Consider the following 20111-nt stretch of genomic DNA (forward strand, 5'->3'; position numbering starts at 1 on the left):
ACATCACCTTTGTCTTACTGCTGTTATTCCAGCCATCCCCTGTGTCCTGAGGCAGCTAATGCCACAGGGATGTGGTTGCCAAATGACTTCAGGATGCTGAGCAGCCTCACCTGTAATATTGCAGAGCTGAATGATTAGGTCCAAAATGCCTTTGCATTAACCTCTGCAATATTTGATGCTCACATCCTGTGTTCTCCTTTTGTCCTCTGCTTTAGTTTTATATAAAAAGCATAGCTAAGCAGTTGCAGCATGTAATTTCCTGTAAGCTGGATGGAGTGTGTGCTGGAGTGTGAAGAAAGCTTTGCTAGTAGTACAAAGAACACCTGGTGAAGAGACATGGAGCTATTTTTTTATTTCTCAGCTAGCTTTCCTACTGTGTAATTGCACTGACTCCAACAGTTACAGATTTGTGTAAACCAGGATGAGAGGGATTCAGGGTTAGGGATCCATTCCCTCTCTTCTCTCCCAGCTGCTGCTGTACAGTCTCTGCAGCTGCCCTCTGCAGAATCCCCTGTTTTTCTGTTGAGGTGTTGTTTACCCACCGTAGGTTCCAGCAGGTTTGTACAGTGCTTGGAGATCCTCTGTGGAGGGAGGCAGTGCTAGCAAGCAGGACAAGCCCCTCTCTGCAGTCCTGCCCTCCACCTTGCTGTCACTCGGCACCCTGTGGGATGTGCCCAGGAAACCGGCATCGCTCCTGCTGACACAAACGGAGCCCTGGTGGAGAGGCGGGATGAGAGGTTCCTTTTGGCTGCGGATCCAGGCTGCTGGAGCTGGCTGCTTGTCCAGACAGAGGCGCGGCCACAGCAGGGCTCTGCGGGTCCTGCGGGCACCCAGCTGCTCCACCCTCAGCTGCACAAGGTGCTGAGGAGACAGAAGACTTAGGAGAGAATAAGGGTTGGTCTTTACCTGGTGCTTCACTGCCTTCGAAAGCTTTCAGCACGAGTTCATTCTTTGACCCTTCATCCGTGTCTCAGAAAAAGGACTCAAGACCCTCACACTCACAGAAATCTTCATGAGAAGGAGAGCAGCTCTGCCACTGAGGACTCCCTCAGTACACAGGTTTTTGCTTGCCTGGCATGAGACACACACATTTCCCATTCTCAGCTGTTCCTTTAGGGAACAGTTATGCTTTTTCTTCTATTTTCCTGTGGGACCATGAGGACTGCTCAGGGGATGGGAGTGTTGTTAAGCAGTCACACGAGTCTTTTGAATAAGCCCGTAAGGAATTCACCCTTTAGGCCATAATTAAGTGTATTATTACATCTTTATTACTGCCATACTCTGGGGTTTCCAACAGGCCACTTCACTGACACAGGACTTGCTCTCCAAATTGCTATGAGTGCCATAAAGAGAAGGTTTCTTCCATGGCTTCTCCTGCAATACTCCAAGCTCAAGTAACTGCCTGTACATGATCAGCTCTCTAATTCTAATGTTCAGTTAAAAATTCATCCACCACAGAGGATGTTTATAAAGGGAGATATGATCTTTGCCAGCTATGATTTACTATACAGTGCAATAACTAGGTGCTTCTTGGCATGCACTCCAAGGCTGGACTGAGAAAAGCAGAAGGGGTGGGTTTTCGGTTCTGTTTTGGTTGGTTGGTTTGGGGGTTTTCTGTCTTGAGGGGATTTTGTTAGGGGTTTGTATTTTTTTTTTTTGTTTTAGTGAATACCTCATTACTTCCACAGTTTGTCTTCATATTCCAGGTCAGCAGCTGGTGGTGAAGTTTGAGAACAACCTAGAAGGATGAACCCTTATGTTCTTTGGACCACAGAGGAACTCACTTTTGATCTCTTTAAACCTACTTGCTCACACTTTCTTGCAGAAAAATTCCTACTAGTTCCAGGATGACATTCCTGCCAGACTCTGAATGTCATCATATGGAGATCTGCTCCCACACAGAAGGGTGCAGAAAAGATGATGTGCTAATGAGCTACCTTCTTATCCCTGCTGTCAGTTCAGTGACTCTCCCTCCTCCTCTTCCCTTCCCCTGAACTGCAAATGTAATTGCTTTCCAGCAGCACTGCGAACAGCCCGGTCCATCTGCAGCCCTGGAATCCCTCCAGAGGGCAAAGTCTTGGCTTTTCCCTTCAAATTATCTTGTCTTTTCTTTAGAGGAGAAGGAAGGAAATACCAAGCAGGGCACTGATGCAGGCAGACTGAGCAGCTGAAAGGAGGCCAGCATCCCTTTTGCCATCAGACTGCCCAGGCTGTCCTGCTGCCAGTGCAAGCCTGTTCCCTGACTCCCATGCCACTAGCACTGTGATTCTGCTTGGCAATGCAGTTGTGCCCCTGAGCCCACTCCCCTCATGCATTTCTCTGCACATTACCTGGCACCCAATGAGCAATATAATACCTAACACAGAATGTCAGCCCAACACTTAACCCCTCTCCTGTTCTGCAAGGAACTTCCCCATTTCTGCATGCCCAGGGCTGGGTGCAGGCAGACAGGGTATTTGGCATTGCTCACCTGGCTGCCAATTAAACTTGGGTCAAGCCACTTTCCTCTCCCACTCTTCCTAGGTGTAAAGTGGGGCTGGCACTCACTCATCTGCCAAGAGGGATAGTTAGACTCAATTAACTGGTGTAAAAAGGGTTTGCACATTACTAGAGGACATTGATGCAACATCTGAGCCTGCTCAGACCAGAGGTATGCCCAGGGTAGAGCACTGAATGGAGGAAGGTCTACACAAACTTTGATGATACTTGAGGTCTACTAAAGCCATAGAATAATGTCAGATGTCATGGTCATCAGCACCTTTCTTCCACATCACCTCTCCATATGCAGATTAGAGCTTGCTAAGAGGCACATGATATGATTCTTGAGGCTGCCCTGTGCAGGGCCAGGAGTTCAACATGGATGATCCTGTGGGTTCCTTCCAAACCAGAGTATTCTGTCATTCTGAGTGGTACTGCTTAGGGCCCTTGGGAAGGAGGAGAATGAGAGATCAGCAGAGGATCAAAACCTGCATGGGAAGAAGAGGATCAGTTGGCACAATATTTGTCTAAAGCTGTTGCTTTAATTTCTCTCCTACAGAGGCAACATACCAGGAAAAAGATTTGTCAATAAAAAATTGTTTAAAAACAATGATGCTTTCAAACTGTGTTGTTCCCCAACTCCCTTGTTTATGAAATCTATGCCAGCCTTTTATAGCTTTTTCAATTTAAAGGGTCATATTGAGAGCTCAGCTCTGTTTCCTGCCCTGCCTTTGTTTCTCAGTTTCCCATTTGTTGCTGTTTTTTGACTAGCCTGCTCACAAAGCATAAGATCAATTGTTTTCAAAACCAGTGCACTGTGTTCCCAGCAAACACACAGAAAAACTGGGAGATTCAGCTTGTAACTATTTTGATCTGATACCTTATGGGAAAAGCCACATGTAGCCACCAGCTGGCCTTCCCACATGGATTTCTCCCACTTAAAGGCTCTTCAGATGCTCCTTAATGCTAATGCTCAGCTGTCTGATGCAATCTTTGCCACATTTATCATGGGTGCTGTAATATGCCACAATGACCCTTCTGCTCAGGTACTGAGTCCTCTCCTGTTCCACCATGAGCAACACCTCAAACGTGAGGCTGTTGCACAATCATATCATGACACCTTCTTTCCATTACCTCCAGCACAGCACCTTGAAATTCCTTTCTAATTGCTCTCAATATTTTCCTCTACCACATCTCTAAAGAGCAGCCAGAAATAGCTCAAAGAAATAGGCCAGCTCTGTTACAGGAGAGTGGCTGAAATTTGTCTGAGGGATTACACCTCAGGCTCAGCATCAGAGGATGCTGTGGATTCTGGCTTTGACTTTTTTTTGGTGCATAACCCAATGTTATGACAGAACTAGAAGACCTCACACCTGCTGATATTTGAAAGAAGACACATGGCAAAGTTATATTTATGTTCAACATACACCAAGTCACCCTGGCTTGAAGAGAGGAAGAGACAGTTCTTGGCTTAGATTTGGTCTCCCATATTTGTACTGGTTGACTGCAAAGAAGTGCAGCACATGGGCTTTGTTAGATGATGGGAGCCTGCTTCAGCTACACCATCACAGCTTGGTGCCATTCCATCACCTTGCAGCAAAACCTAAATCCTTTCTGCTGCGGTATTTAACCTGCCTGTCCATGTATCCACCCACACCTGCTCCTTCACAGCCACACAATAGCTGTCTGCTCCCCTTCCCTTTGTCTGCTCACCCATGGAACTCCAAGGGCTAAGAAATCCTAAGGCTCTTCCGTGCTGCTTTGCTGTACAGGGAAGGGAACATTTTGTAAAGCCAGCTTAATGAGGCAGCTAAGAGAAAAGAGAAATGCTTGGAGGTGCATTCTAAGCTACTGTGACATCAGATGTTATCTTAAACTGCTGAAGAGCAGTTTGCTTGTCCTGCTCATTTAGGATAAAACATACACACACAGCTCTGCCAGCAGGTCTGGAGAAGCAACAAGAAAAGCTGGGGCTTTCCCACCATCTGGATCTAGAAGAGAACAGCCATCCACAGCCTTCATTTGAGAAAACTTCGTGTTAAAGGCTCCCATTTCAGCACAGAAGGTAATGGAGGGAGGGACAGGAGAAGAATTCGTGGAGATGCAGCATGAAACAGTCCTTGAGCAATAGTGTGATCACCACAGCCATCTTCAGGATTGAGAGAAAAGGCTCTGGCAGATTTGGAGGGATTCTTTCAGCTTCTGACTCTGCAGACCTCTCTTATGCATAGGCTCAGACTCAAAGGAATCACTAACTGCTAAATCTTAAGCACATTACTAAGTTCAGCATCAAGTGATTTTAACACATTCTTATCCATCTTCAGTCAGGAAGCTCTGATCCTTGTTTTCTTGTCTAAGCTTTAAAACATAGTGGGGTCTGATCATAACATGAAACATGCAGATGGTCAGTCTATCAGAGGGCAGCATTGTGGCTCCCATTCCACAATTTGAGGCTGTGTGACATGGGATAAAGCTAAAGACTTTGGCATTAGCCTGCAGTGGGAGACTTTAGGAATAAGCTTCTGCCAGGCAAGATCCTAGAGAGGAGAACATCATTGTCCTTTCACCTGCATCCACCTCTGCATGCAGCCTCTCTCCTCCAGAGTGCCCAGCTGCTCCAGCTGGTGCTGCGAGCTACTGTGCTAGGCTGGGTCTTGGCAGATTATAGCCAAGTGCTGTGGGATTGGAGGCTGAGATTAGAGGACAATTTTAAAAAGAGAAAATTATTATCCTGAAGAATCATTAACCTCTTAAAGCCTATAAGGCAACAGCCTGCCTATCTTAGCTGGCAGAGATTTCCTAAAATAGGAACACAACTAGAATAGATTAAAATATATTGGAAACCCCTCACTGTCCCACAACATGGCATGTATGTGTAAAATTAAGAATAGGCTGTAATATATAATATAATGTAATTCGTGTAAAGTTGTAAATTAATGTAGAATAAGCAATGTCCGTCTGAGTAAAGTAATAAAAAACTTAAAAACCAAAAGCTGGAACAGGGATTGCTTAATCGCAACACTGTAACTTCCAACAAAAGCTGAAGAGCTGGGTTAGCAAGACAATAGAGGTAGCCGCGGTGGAGATGGCTCTGTCCAGGGAACACCCAAACCATAAGAGCCCGATAAGCACCCACAATTAAGGTAAATTAAGGTAATCAGAGCCATCAAGAAAAATACATCTGAATGCCGGTTTCCAGTAAACCAAAATCTGCAAGTTACATCTCAATTCCATCTCTGTAAACCTGAACTTGCCTTCATCAGAATTCATCATCTCCCAGGATATGGTTTTGTCCAGTTCAAGGCGGTAAAAGAAAACTACATGAACGACAAAAGAAGACAAAGACCTCCGCTCCGGGCAAGGAAAAACTGTATAAACACTGGACTGACCAAAGCTGTTTCGTGAACATTTGGGGATTCGGAGCGAGAGTTCCAATCATTGTGCGTTCACCCGACGCCGACCCCGGGCTCGGCATTGTCCTTTTTGGTTCTGGTTATCGAGGACCGTCTTTCGGTCGCAAAATAAATATCGCTTATTTTAATCATGTTTAATTCGGCTTGATCTCGTTTTTATCTATAACAAAGCTGTACATGTCCCAGCTCTGCTGATAGCAATGCCACATCCATCAGAAACTGGAACAAAAGCAGCTCTCCAGACACTTTGTTACAATGGTCTGGAGGCTCTGGGGTAAGACTTTATTTATTTTATTACTGAAAAGATGTACTCAAGGAACTGCTTCTATCCAAAACACACAGATAACAGGACAGACTCTTTCCTCAACAGTGCAATCTGTACCAAGGTGGGATTCACACCTCTCTGAGGATTTGAAGTACATGTGTTGGCTGAGAGTCCTGAAATCTTATACTGAGGATACCGTCCAGGGAACATTTCGAGTCTCCTCCTAGAAATGAGGGGAGGGAAACACCTCTCAAAAAAAGCGGACATTATCAGCTGTTGTCCTGGCACCAGTCTAGCGTTCCCACCTCACAAGAACCTGTGTGTGCTCAGCCTGATGTAACCCCAGGCTATGTGTAACATCAGAGCAGCAAACAGGTGACGGTGCCTCTGCTTGTGTACAGCATTCCAGCCCAGCCCTTACGTAACATGCCAGCCACTCAAGCCATGATTCTGATATTCCACTGACACACCAGTCAGCAGCTTCCAGTGTCACTGCCACCAGAGTGCCTGCAGCTTTAGTCTGTCTCAGGAGATTCCCCAGGGTCAGCACTGTATCCCTCACTGCCAGGTTTCACACTGGACATTAAGCAGGGAGGGTGCCCTGGTAAAATCCGGATCCAGATTCAACCAAACTACAACACCCTTTACTCTGCGTTGTTACAGTTGGCTTTGGAGGAACAAGTTCTACAAATGTTGTTACAAGGATGCAGGTAGAATTCAGATTGAATTAATTTAAGTAGATTACTTCTAGAAAAGCACAAATCAATCTCACTTCTTCCTTGTTTCCACCTCCTCTCAAAAAGTCCCATTGTTTTTAAGAGTCAAATGGGCCCAGATGCATGGAGTACTGCATCCCACACCATCCTTTACACCAGGCAAGACAGATAAACTGCACTGACATCCTGCTTTGCTGACATTGTTACTGTCTCCACATACAGACATAACTAGGCAGGGTATTTGGCATTGGGAGGATACCACAGCACCTCAAACTACTGAAGAGCTGGTGAGAGAATGACATTAGAATGGGAAGAATGACAAGGAAATCTCTGGCCTTGACATAAAGAGATGAAGTTACTGAATTCAGTGTGGCTTACCTGAGTTTCTGCTCTGACATCAGTTCCAAAATACTCAGCATCTCCTAGGGTTTCAGATAAGACAAGGTTTGGAACATTAGAAGAATTAAAATCTGCAATGGAAATGTGTCATGGCAGAGCTGGAAAAGGTTCATGCCAGAACAGGATCGATAGCAGAATCAGACCAGACAGAGAAAAGCAATCTCACAGAGAATATTGACAAGTCAGGGTCAGTCAAAAGAGCAGCAACATCAGGACATGGTGAGCACAGGAAAAAGTTCAGGCTGACACTGCAGTTACATGCACAGAGAAGTTATGTAAGCAGACAGGTTAACAGTAAATACCTTGTTCTGCCAACACTGGATGCTGTTTTCGGCCAGAGCTATTAAAACCCTGGCAAAGTAAGACAGATCTGGACGGAGCAGAACTCTATTTGCTGCTGGCCACAGGTCACTGATAGCTGAGGAACTCCTAAGAGGAGCTCAGATGACTTCAGTCGTGCTCTTAACCAGCCAAGAGCTTGGTCAGTGTCAGCCTATATCATTTTGCTGTCGATCCCACAGCTTCTGTGCAGTCCAGTGCCTGCTCTTCAAGCCACTAGGTTGCCTGCACAAAGGAGGATGCAATGTCTCATGAGTCACTTTCCTGTTGCCTCCCAATTAGGAGCACAGCCTGCAGAACTGCACTGTCAACACTTCCCACACACTGCTTACACAGCGAGAAGGTGCAGCAGAAACATCTCCTCTGCACCTAGAAAAGCTGTTGAGTTACCTTTCCTTGCCACACATTCCATCAAAACCTGGCAGAAACCTTCTCACACGTGCACTGGGAGCAAGGAAGTTATAATTAGTTCATGGAGAGGCTGCTCAGGGCTGCAGGAGCCCTGCTGGCTCAGACAATTTGACACAGCAAAGCTTCCACTGCACACAAAGCGTGTCCATGACTTATGCCCAGAGAACCAAAGCAAAGACACTGCTTCTGGGTAGGGACTCCTGGTTTCTGCCTGGAGGAGGGAGGTGAAATCAGTGCCTGCAGGCATGTCTAGGTGCACAAAGTGGGGCAGAAACAGCAGTGGTCACTGTAGGGCAGCTGCTGGAGCTGTGCAGAGCAGGGCTCTGCTGACAGCACCGTGTCTCACAGGTGAATCAGCCCAGAGCTCCCAGGCTCAGACGTGCCTGGAGTCAGCTTCCCCAAACACACAGGGCAGCCACAGGGAGCTCACCTCCATTTATGCTAATGCCCTGATTCACCCTGTTGATCAGCTTCTCTCTCTGCAGCCACTACAACAGCAGTCTTGGCCAGGCAGTCAAGTGCCTGAAGCCTGGACACTGATGTTCCTCCCACCCACCTTCTGCCACCACCACAGTCCATGACCTGACCTCTCATTCCATAGGGCTTGGAAGCATCATATCTGCTACAAACTCAGATGAAAGAGGCTTAATGTTGATATAATTTTATCTTCATAATCTGCATAATTTGAGTGTCACGATATCCCTGTGATGGAAATGGTAACACTGAGCTTTCTTCTACAGCAAACTGCCACAAGGGTTATGAGGCATGGAATGCACCAGGACAACCCAGGGCTGGCCACAGCCAACACACAGGGCAGCTCTGTCCAGGCAGATGCTTTTCCTGTTTTGACCTTGCAGGTGGTTGAGTGTAGGAGGACAATGCCCATCATGGCCATGCAGAAAATCCAACAGCTACTGATCACTTTTGAGTATTCTCAGCTGTCCAACCATGCAAGTTTTTGCTGTTCCCACAGGCAAGAAGGCAGGCACTTGACTTCAGAGAGCAGCATGACTGGCTCCAGGCAGGAGTCTACCCAGCTTTGCAGAGAGGCTCCAGAGCTGACTGCTGGCCCACAGGATGGGAGGGATGGCATGGACTGACTGCTGGGCAGCACATGTTACTCATGCATTTGTGCTCCAGGCTGAATGAGAAGTGTTTCTGTGGAACCTGTGTGTCTTCACACAAGTTCTCATGCCTGTTATCCTGGCACAAATTTTTGTCTTCTGGGGCAGAGACAGCACGAGCTGATACACAGATGCTCTCTCTGAATTAAAGAGCTGGCAGATCTTGCTTATCATATTTGCCAGGGCACCACAAGGAAGACAGGCAACACTTAGCAGGTGTGTGAGTCATTTCTTGGCTTATTAAGTAGCTTTTTTTCCATAACATTTTGTTCTAAATAAATAGTGTTGGGCTTTAAGGAAGGTGATCACTGGCACGTTCTGCTCCTCATCTTTGGGAAGAGCACCTGTAATTAGAAAGGAAAGGTCTTTGGATCTGCTGGGCTAATCATAGGAAGATTCAGAAAAGGAAATGGCAGACTTAGGTTACCAAATTAAAGTGCAAAGAAAACAGGGTTTTATTTTGAGACAGCTGAGGACTAAGTGCCCAAAACTTTAGTGGACCTAACTTAGGAAATCACAAAAGGAATGGAGCTACTCTTGAGACAGAATCTGTCCTGTTAATGCCACAAAATCAAACATGCTGGATCACATACAACACACCTACACCTGTTTTTCATAGCACAGTTTTCAATGTATGTGCCAGAGATACTAAAACAGAAAGACAAATATTTTCAGCAGGACTGCAAATTACCTTCAGACAGAGATGTAGTCTTTACATCAGAACACAAAATTCTTCCCAGCATGGCCACATTTAAAGCAAAATCTGTCAGTACTTGTCACTAACAATAAAATCTGCTTGCTGTGAGTCACAATCTCAGGACAATTTGGGTTTTTGGTCACAGCAAGGAGCCTTTCAGTCATTCTAGAAATAAACAAAACTCATTTACTGATACAACAGCATAAAGCACCTGTCTTTCTCTGCATTTAGCATCACATTAGGTAGGTCATTTGCTTCATTTGCTTGCAACTCAAATGTTCAAAAGAGTGAAATATAGAATGAGTGAGTCATACTTACACATTAAAAGCTGTAAAGGAGAAGGGATGCAGTGAAGGAGGAAGTTCTAATCGAGATAGCTACTTATCAGTGTTTCTCCTCACTGATCCATGAGTCCCACACCTTGAGTGGCTGGGTTATTGCTTTGTTTGTACAGTCAGCACACACATCTTCCTGCCCTGGAGCAATCCAGAGTCTAAACAAAAGCACTCTTCCTTACTCTCCTTTTTGCCTTGATAAGGACTTGTCTGACTGAGTAGCAGGTAGGTTTTCTTCCTCTCTCCCATGAAGACTATTAGTGACTATTCCAGGTGCAAATCCATCCCTCTGGCCCCTGCAAAGAAGGGCAGGGCTGCTAGGAGGCTGGTTCTCTCCTTTCAGTGGGGTATCACAGCAGACACCAGGTAGAGGGAGGACTTTGCTCCTCTTTGTGCTGTTTAGTCTTTTGGACTTTGCCCTTGCTCTCTCTTTATAGGCCTCTCTCATCTCCTCAGCTGTGTGCTTTATGGGCTTTGTTCCCAAGGAGGAATCTCTTGTGCCTTTATTACCCTTGGCAGCTTGCTTTTCCTCTCTTTGAAAAGCATGCTGGCTACTCGTGGTCCTTTCTTAAAGCCTGGTGGCTGACTGGCTGACTTTACAGCTCACTTCTCTGCTCCCAAGTAGAACATTAATTTCAACTTCCTTATACCCTTTGGAATTCCAGATGATACTGTAATATTGCTTTATCTGGAGTTTCTCAGTAGTCAAGGGATGAGATGGTGATTCAGAGTTTGCTTTGCCATTAGTGTATCAGTCAGATATTTCAGAACTCTCAGTTTGTGCTTGTTTAGGGCTTTGTGGTCATACTCTAGCTAGCTGTGTTGTAGAAAATGAATCCATAGCCACAGAGAAGCCATGCTTGTTACAAAGACACTGTGACAATCTGGGTGAGAACAGCTGCAAGCAGGTCAGGACAAAACATTATCACTGCAAGCTGATGCAGCCTCCCCAGCACTGTGGAAATTCTGGTGCTTGGTTGTACTCCAGCTGCTTCCTGTGATGCTCCTGCAATGAAAACTTTCTGCTCATCAAACAAGAGCACTGGATGGAAAGGCAGTAGGTAATAGAGGTAATCACATCACACAATCTCTGTTGCACTTAAATCTACATAAAGAACTTATTTTTCTGTTATTGGCCCTTCATATGGGGAGCAGTGGAGGGTTCAGATTTAAAAACTTGCTGTTCTGCAGGTTAGGATATTCTTCTTACTCTTCAAGCTAAGCCACTCATGTCCAGTTAATGCTCATATCTCTTTGTGTGAATTCAGTTTCAATAACAGGGCTTTACTTTGCTCAGTTGTGATTTATTTTTCATGTCTCAAATACAGGAACCACTTGATATTTTCCAGTCGTGGTACCTGCTCCACTTACACATTTGCATTCTTTGCTAATAAACTTTTGATTTGTGTCTCTTTTTTTTACCTCACTTGACACAAGCACCAGGAGTTCTAAGAACAGTGCTTTTCCTCCAGATATGGTAATTTTTAAAGGACTCACAGCAACCACCATCCTGTCTTTTATTGGTTTGCACCTAAGGTGTTTTTGGTGTTGACAGTCATATCCCTGCCTGTAATCTCACTTCTATCTTGATCCTCTTTTTATTTGACTAGAAAGCTTCTTACTGGGTTTTAAACTCTTTGCAAGTGTGCAAATTGGCCCAGACTTCTGCAGTTCTTACTTTATTACATAGCTAAGTGCTGAAACAGAAGATTCTCTGTTGCATTATTCCTTTTCAACCCTGTATGAGTTCCCTATTATTTCTTAAATTGTTCTTGAAATCAGCTGGTTACTTCCCTAAAAAGTTATTCTTCCCTATTTAGGATGCAAATCATAGATTTGCTTTCTACCTTTGAATTGAAATTTCTGTTGTCCTTCCACAAGAGTATTTGGACTCTTCAGTCTACCTGCTTGTGTCAATCAATTCCTTCAGGTGCTTCCTCAGACCTGTTTAAAATTTTAGTTATAAACCCATTTTTCTTCTTTTTTTACTGGAGGTGAAACTAAATCACTTCCTGAAGTGAAACTAGTAAATAAAATTACATCAGCCCAGGTAACTACAGCCAGGGCTGAGGTTCCCAACACTGTCCTTGTGAGCCCATGTTTCCTCCATCCATGTCTCACCCAAAAGCTGCCACTGTGGACATCCTCATGACTCCTCAAAATGCCTCTCCAGTGTTTGGGCAGCAGAGTGAGGCCATGGGGAGCAGAGAGCTGGGGGTTATACTCCACCAAAAGATGAGCCAGCCTGGCTCATGATTCACAGCCTGGCACTCAGATGAGCTTCTAGGTTTGGATGCTGTGGGCTCAAGCAAAAGGAGTTTCCACAAGTCTGTACTCAGATTTTAAGTTCAGTGTCCAATTTGTTCGTCCCTCAGGCTGAGCTAGTAGGGAGTGTTTGAGCTTCTTTCCTACCCTGAAGGGAAGAAAGACAAAATTCCCTAAGCTCCTGCTACAACTCTACACAGTTTCCTCACTCTCTGCTCACTATATCTACCTTTAACCAGTAAAAAAACAAACCTGAAATTGTAGATTAGATTCTTTATAGAGAATTTTTTAATGTACCAGTGCTGGGAAGGATTTTGTCAGCAACATGGAACATGAGAGAGGGACAGAATGACCAGAGCAATCAAGTGCAGCTCCTGCCAGGGGAGTCAAAGCTGCCCATTAGCTTGAAGTGAGATCAGGGTGGGGGAAACTCAGCAAAACCCAGATCAGCAGATCACTCTGGTGTACAACTCAAAAGCCAAAATGATAGTGCTGGGTTTTCTTAAGGGACCCCTCAGCCAGCTACCAGGCCACTGGGAGGGCACTGATGGCACATTAAAACACTCATTAGATATATGGATTTATTTTTCCCCCCAAATCAAGTTTGTAATGTCTCCATCAAGTCTGTCATTCTCATTTGGGAACTGGGCACCCTGCAAAATCTCCCAACACAGCTGACAACAGTCAGGGCTGTAGCAGTCATGGGGTAAACAGACTAAATGTGGAGTAGGTCAACATCAGCTGAAGTTCTGTCCTGCAGAAGAATTGTCCAAACTACCACCTTGTCCTAGACTTGTCCTTACAGTGCTTTTCCCCCTGGATTTTACAGTTGTTCTCTCTAACATACCAGTATGTCCTTTGTCATTTTTTAGTTCTCTTTGCTCAGGACTGTATTTAAACCCATGAGTTAATGCATTTAACAATGGAAGTGTGTTCCCTTTGGATGCAGCAAACAAATTCAAATACATCCATTTCCTACTGTTCTAGATGTCCTTCCTGATCCCCAAGTTTTAATACAGAAGCTCTGACAATGTGGCTCCAGCATTTCCATGTTTGAAACAAGGCTGGCTGCATGTTTCTGTGGTAAGTGTTCACATCTGGAGGGGATTTGCAAATGCCATAAGAATTGGATTCCTCAAACAGAAGTGAGTAAGACCCCTGGTGATGCACGTGGATGTGGCTTTGTGAATATCAGGTGAATAGCACTGATTTACATTGCTTTATAAAGTCTGTGGCATTGTTTGAATTTCATCTCCAACTCCAGTACCTTTCATCTTTACTGAAGCCTTCAGGAGAAGAGAACAATTAGTTTTTAGACTCTCCTGTCTGCTCATTGTAGAGAGGAAAGCAGTGCCAAGCTGTTGGAAGATGTGTGGTATCTGGAAATGATCCAGCTATTCTCCTATCCCCAGCTGATATTTTCTGAACACAACAACTTCTGGTAAGACCCAGAGGATGCCCTCAATTTATTGAAGTAAATAAAAGCCTGACACACAAGCCACTGCTATGTGTCATGCCAGTCCTGTTGTTGATTCCTCTGGCTCTAAGGTGATTCACCACTATCCTGAAAAACAGGCAGCCCTGGCACTGCTGGTCACCCCACACCAACATGAGAATGCTTGCTCTGGGGAAGCACAGCAGTACTGCTAAAGAGAAACTAGCTCTTCCTTTTCCTGAAACATTGAAAAACTTGTTTCAGGAGCAACACATAAAGCTATTGATTCCCTTTTTCCCAAAGGTTCCAGGGCAAAGCAAACATTCTTACTGCTGTTTAATTATTAGTATATTAACATAGCATGACCATAATAAATATTCCATTTATTTTTCCCTTAGGCACTTTTAAGCAGTTGAAATTCTGTGCATTTTTTCCATCTCCTTTTGTTGTACTACAAAATCTGCATCATATTCCCTAACAGTTAACTCCACTGCTGCTCCACATCCTCTCTCACACCTGTTTGAACATTCCTGTGGTTCAGTTTGGTGGGCTGCTCCCCTGGCCCTTTGAACACAAGCTCCAACCATTCCAAGAGACACTAAACCCTCTCCTTTATACCCACATGCTTCACTTAAATAGCTGCACTTATACTGCCTGCAAAACACCTCTTCTGCTCAAGCATTTGCCCCTAGTGATCCTCATGCCCTTAGTTTATTTAACCAAAGTACAGTGAAGGTACAGTCAAGATAAGAAATGAATGAAAGCTTGGAACAACAACAACAAAAAAATTCTTAACCTCTTGCTGTATATGCTACAACTGTCAGCTACAGTCTTCCCTCAAGCTGTGGTTCTAATGATGGAGCAATATCCCAATTTACACAAGAAAATCAGGGACTTCAAAAGGAGTTTCTAACCTCATACCTCACTGACCTGGCTGTACAGCACTGCAGGGAGCAGAGAACTGTAGTGTTTAAGTGGTGTGGCATCTGAAGCTGGTCCCCTGAGGCTTTTGCTGTTACACATTGACTCTCTGTTGCAAATCTGGCTTAGCCAGGCAGCAGAGCCTTTTGGCAAAGGCAAACACACAAATGAGACAGCTCTGCAAAGGAAAGGAACAATTTTTCTCCCTCACCAGCAAGCATGCAGTCACTTCCCAGTGGTATAATTCTGAATTTCCTGGCCCAATTTTCCCTAGCTTAGTACCAGCAGATAAGATACCTAGAGCTTTGTTTGTCACACATGCATAATTCAGTGCATTTCTCAGATCACAGAATCACAGAAGCTGCTGAGTTGGAAGGGACCCATCAGGATCATCGAGTCCAACTCCTGAGCCCAAGAATTACACCATCCACCTGGGAGCATTATTCAAACACTCCTTGAACCCAGACAGGCTTGGTGCTGTGACCACTTCCTTGGGAAGCCTGTTTCAGTGCTCAGCCACTTTTGGATGAAAAACTTTTTCCTGATATCCAGCATAAATCTCCCCTGGCTCAGCTTCATGATGTTTCCTCAAGTCCTGTCTGGTCACAAGAGGGAAGAGATGGGCACTTGTCCCATTGCTTCCCCTCATGAGGATGTTGAAGACCACAATGAGGGCTCCCCTCAGCCTCCTCTTCTCCAGACTGGACAAACCAAGAAAACTGGTAAGATTCACATCCTGGGGAAAGCTGAAGAAAAAGGTCAGATTTTCTTTTTTAACAGGTGTTGCTAAGACCAGAACTTAACGAGTCCTCCTTCATCTTATCTTTTACACTCTGATTTGTCTCCTTTTGTGCTCCTAATAATGAGGATGCACCTACAGACAAGTGTTTTAAGGTTTTTGCTAACTACATATTGGGGGTTTGCTCAAATTTCCTTGATTTTATCAGGAAAAAAACAAAAACAAACAACTAAATATGAAAAATATACACTTGTTCTACATATACAGTGGATCAGAGAAGACTGATTTAATTCCTAGAGGACACTGGTTTCATTTGATTGAAAGGCCACATCATTTTAGCACTGACAAACTCCTGCTGAGGCAGGAGTTTTGTACATTAGGGGACAGGAACCACAAGACTGAAAACACATAAGACTAGAGAGCAATTTCTTGTTTTGCCAAGTGGAGCTTTGATACAGACAGCTGATTAGAAAAGTTCATGGAACATTTTCTGGTCTGACTAAGGATTCTGAATAGAGCAGCTGTAAAAAGAGGCAACAGATTCACCTTCTGCCTATGGAAAGGGACCATCAGAAAAGGATTAAGAGGCTGCAAGCCCGTGCCAGCATGGGTGTGTGGTGTGAAGGGCTGGGAGCATGCCATGCCAACCCCATACCTTTGAGCCTGAGTAAGACAGAGAAGGTGACTGGGAAAAGCGCAAGTGGAGAGGAAAACGAAGCAGCTTTGGGCTCTGGTACAGGGCTGACCTTGTGAAGGGTCATCCACAGAGTCAGTGGTGCAGGGCAGGAGGAAAGGATGTGCTGTGTGAGGAAGGGAGCAGCAGGGCAGGTGTGAGAGCTGTGCAGGCTCTTGTCACCGTGCTGAACACACCACAGGACAGGGAGCGCCCATCTCAGACCGTGGGTGCTGTAACTGCAGTGCCCTGCTAAACGGAATGGAAAGGTGGGCTCCAGCTGGATGGGCACCAACAGGAAACTTATAAATAAAAGACTGTAAATAGACTGTTTTGATTAAGTGCAAAGGTCAAGAACAATAATGAGAAACACTTTGGTGGTTTTGTTTCTCATTCTTTCTCCTCCGGTCTCACCAAAATGAGTAACTTTTTAATGTGAAAGTCCACCTCTTTAATTGTCACAACGTGCCTAAAGCTGTCTGACAGCTGGGTGTGCATCCCACACACAGCCAGCACTGGCACCCCTCCACATAACAAATGTTATGCATCACAAGGTGACACTCCAGCCCAGGTACAGTAGTACAGTACTAGGGAAAATGTACCCGAGCAGCTGGATCCTGCACCGTGTCCTTGCACTAGTGTGGATGTTACTGCTCTGTTTTACCTGCGCGCCTTACGCCTTGGCCCTGCTGACGTCAGGAGCTGTCGCGTCACCCTGTTAAATATTAACTGCTTGGTTTTCCAGGGTAGCACCTCAGGGATAAAGCCAAAGCCGGGAGCGTGGGGCAGGCACCTGAGGAGAGCCGGCACCTGAGGAGAGCCGGCACCTGAGGAGGGCAGGGACCCGAGGAGGGCCGGGACCCGAGGAGGGCCGGGACCCGAGGAGGGCAGAGACCCGAGGAGGGCAGAGACCCGAGGAGGGAAGAGACCCGAGGAGGGAAGAGACCCGAGGAGGGCAGAGACCCGAGGAGGGCCGGCCCGCTCATTCCACACCAGCTTCTCCCTTTGGGCACGGAGCGCTCTGCTCCAGCGGGCTCGGCGTCCTGCCAGCGGCTGATCCCCGGCATTCCCAGGCAGGAATCTCGCACCCCGCTGCCGGCCAGCCGCGCCTGACGCAACCCGCGCCCCGCTTTGCCCCACCGGGCAGGCGAAACCTCCCGCCCTCGTTGCATCACCCGGCCGGCGGGGCGGGGCGGGCCCGGCCGCCTTTAAAGCGCCGCGGCGGCCGCGCCGCTCCAGCAGCGCCCGGCGCCTCCCGCAGCCCAGCGCAGCCCGGCCCGAGATGAAGCGAGACCCGCAGCGCCCCGAGGAGCGCTCGGAGCCGCCGCCCTGCTCGCCCCCGGGGCAGGAGGAGGGGGTGCCGCCGGTGTGGATCTTCGGCTACGGCTCGCTGGTGTGGAGGCCGGGCTTCGAGTTCACGTCGCGGAAGGTGGGCTTCATCCGCGGCTACAGCCGCCGCTTCTGGCAGGGGGACACGTTCCACCGCGGCAGCGAGAAGATGGTGAGCGTGGGGACGGGACGGCGGGGGGCGCGGGGCTGGGCTCGGCTCTAACATCTAACATCGCTTCTTCTCTCTGTGCCCGCAGCCCGGCCGGGTGGTGACGCTGCTGGAGGACTGCGGGGTGAGTACCGGGAGCTGGCCTGGGCGGGGGGATGCCGCGGCACCGCGTGGAAAGCTCGGCAGCGGCAGGGTGCTCTTGAGCCCCCCGGGGTGGTGGGGGTTGTGCGGTGTGTTACCCCTCTGTGCCCTGTGCCGAGACCCCCGAGAATGGGAGCCTTGGTCTGGAGCAGTAGCGGGAGGCGGGACGCATCAGTTGGAGCATCCCGTCACATCCCGCTCCTCGCTTGCAGGCCTGCACGTGGGGTGTAGCCTATGAAGTCCGTGGGGAGCAAATCGCTGCGTCGCTCGAGTATCTCAACATGCGAGAAGCTGTCCTGGGAGGCTACGACACCAAGCTGGTGAAGTTCCACCCCCAGGAGAAAGATGCAGAGGAACCTTTCCTGGCTCTTGTTTACATCGCAACACCCCAGAACCCTTCGTACCTCGGCCCGGCATCTGAAGAAGACATTGCAGCTCAAATCATTGTCTCAAGTGGTTGTGCTGGTCACAACATTGAGTACTTGCTGAGACTGGCAGACTTTATGCGCTACTTCTGTCCCCAAGCGGAGGATAAACATCTCTTCTCCATCGAAGAGGCTCTCATTTCCATCCTTCCGTGTCTGTACTACACAGAGGACTCTCTAGAAGAAACTGCAAGTGTCCCTCAGAAGTCTAAGGGTTGAAATAGGATTTTTTTTTGCAGGGTTTAATGGAAGGGACATAAGGGAGAAGAAAGCAGTGGGGACAATCTTAGCTCTGATAAAATATACTGGACTGAGTGAATAATGGGAGAATTAGCAAGTGTTTGGGGAGGGAGGAAGTGGAGAGTGGAGTGGAGGACTTGCAGTTTGTACCTGTTACACTCCTTATCTGTAGCATCACGATACCCATCACTGCTTTCCACATGGAGAGCTGGGATCTTCACAGGAACTCTGCTCTGTAAGACTTGCTTCTGGGAATCAAACCTGAGGCAGTCATTTCCTTTAGAGAAAGAGGCTTATCTATTCTGTGCACTTTCTCTTTTTTTCTTTTTTTTTTTTTTGTTTTATTTGAAGACTAGTTGAGCAGGACTTGACTGAGTTTAAGCAGTATATATGTAATTCTACCTCAAATTGGCAGAAAAGCTGTTTGTCTGGTGGTGGAGACTTTGGCAGATTCTGCCAAATAAACTTTTTTTTTTTTCCCCTGCCTTGTCCCACCTCCAGTACAATGACCTGACACTAAATTTTAGAACATTTGTGCAATATAAAGTGAACAGGCCTCTTTATTCTCTTGTGCATCCTTCTTCCTTATGTTGTGAAGGATCACAATAATGCACTTATTTTCTAAAATGTCATACTGTATTTATTATGTAATATATTTCCTCTTAGGAGGGATACCTAAACTATTCACATGCCACAGTGGTGTGCAGCCCACACTCAACCTTGCATTTGTGCCTTCTAGATTTAAATCTGTTCTCTGAGGAGCTAAGCCTGCTTTAATGACAAGCTTTTTCCAAGCTTCATTGTCCTTGTGCTGCTCCAGACATAACTGACTCTGTAAGAAATGGTCCTGCCTGTGTGGGAAGCCTGTGCTGCCTGCAGGAAAGCTGTCAGGATGCAGGAGAGTTTTAACCAGCCCTGCACTGGATAGACCTCTGGTGCTTCAGGATGATGTGGGTTTGTGTAGAAACATTTGAGGGTTCTAGTTCCATACAGGGGTGTCTGTCTGGCACACTTGCATTTGACTGCAGAGCACCATGACTGAGCACACTTGCAAGTGTGAGCTGCTGAGAAGCCTGCCTTGATCATGTTAGGCAGAGGCACTGCTGCAAGCTCAGACTTTCACATACTAACAGCATGAAAACACACAGTATTTTGTGAGAAAACTGCTGCTACTGCAACTGCAGCAAAACAGCTCTTGAGAGCTGCCCCCTGGGACTGCTGGCTCCTCCCAAATACAATGTGTTTTTTTAATTATGAAAAAGGCTAGGGACTGTTTGTATTACTGTGGCTTGTATGCATATGAAGTGGTACTGTGCTGTGCCCAGTAATAAAACAAACTGACTTTGTCAGTCTCATGTACTTTGGTGTTGCTCTTTTACATTACAGACTTGGAGTTCAAACTGTGAAATCTTGGGTTTTGGTTTTTTTGGGGTTTTTTTTGTTTTGTTTTGGTTTTGGTTTTTTTTTCTGTTTTGTTTTGGGGTTTTTTTTGTGGATTTTCGGGGGTTTTTGTTTGTTTTTTGTGGGTTTTTTAATGGTGATGTTTTTTTTTTAAACAAAGCCTTAACTGCTAATGCTACTGAAGTTCCTATGGATG

At 46.3% G+C, this 20111-nt stretch overlaps 1 protein-coding gene and 1 long non-coding RNA gene across 2 annotated transcripts; one reads left to right on the plus strand and one right to left on the minus strand.

Moving 5' to 3' along the window:
• Positions 1-1639: 1639 nt before the first annotated feature.
• LOC130254380 (uncharacterized) lies at positions 1640-10564 on the minus strand. The gene is made up of 2 exons (XR_008840697.1): positions 10161-10564; positions 1640-2966 (listed from the first exon to the last, which is right to left on the minus strand). It is a non-coding gene; the product is annotated as an uncharacterized LOC130254380 (long non-coding RNA).
• Positions 10565-17168: 6604 nt separating this feature from the next.
• On the plus strand, positions 17169-19873 carry CHAC1 (ChaC glutathione specific gamma-glutamylcyclotransferase 1). Its single transcript, XM_056493486.1, has 3 exons — positions 17169-17711; positions 17797-17832; positions 18062-19873. The coding sequence occupies exons 1-3, from the start codon at positions 17493-17495 to the stop codon at positions 18491-18493; spliced, it is 687 nt and encodes a 228-aa protein (XP_056349461.1). The 5' UTR covers positions 17169-17492; the 3' UTR covers positions 18494-19873.
• The last annotated feature ends 238 nt before the right edge of the window (positions 19874-20111 follow it).

Source organism: Oenanthe melanoleuca, chromosome 5 (genome assembly GCF_029582105.1).
Source record: "Oenanthe melanoleuca isolate GR-GAL-2019-014 chromosome 5, OMel1.0, whole genome shotgun sequence".
Taxonomy (NCBI): Eukaryota; Metazoa; Chordata; class Aves; order Passeriformes; family Muscicapidae; genus Oenanthe; species Oenanthe melanoleuca.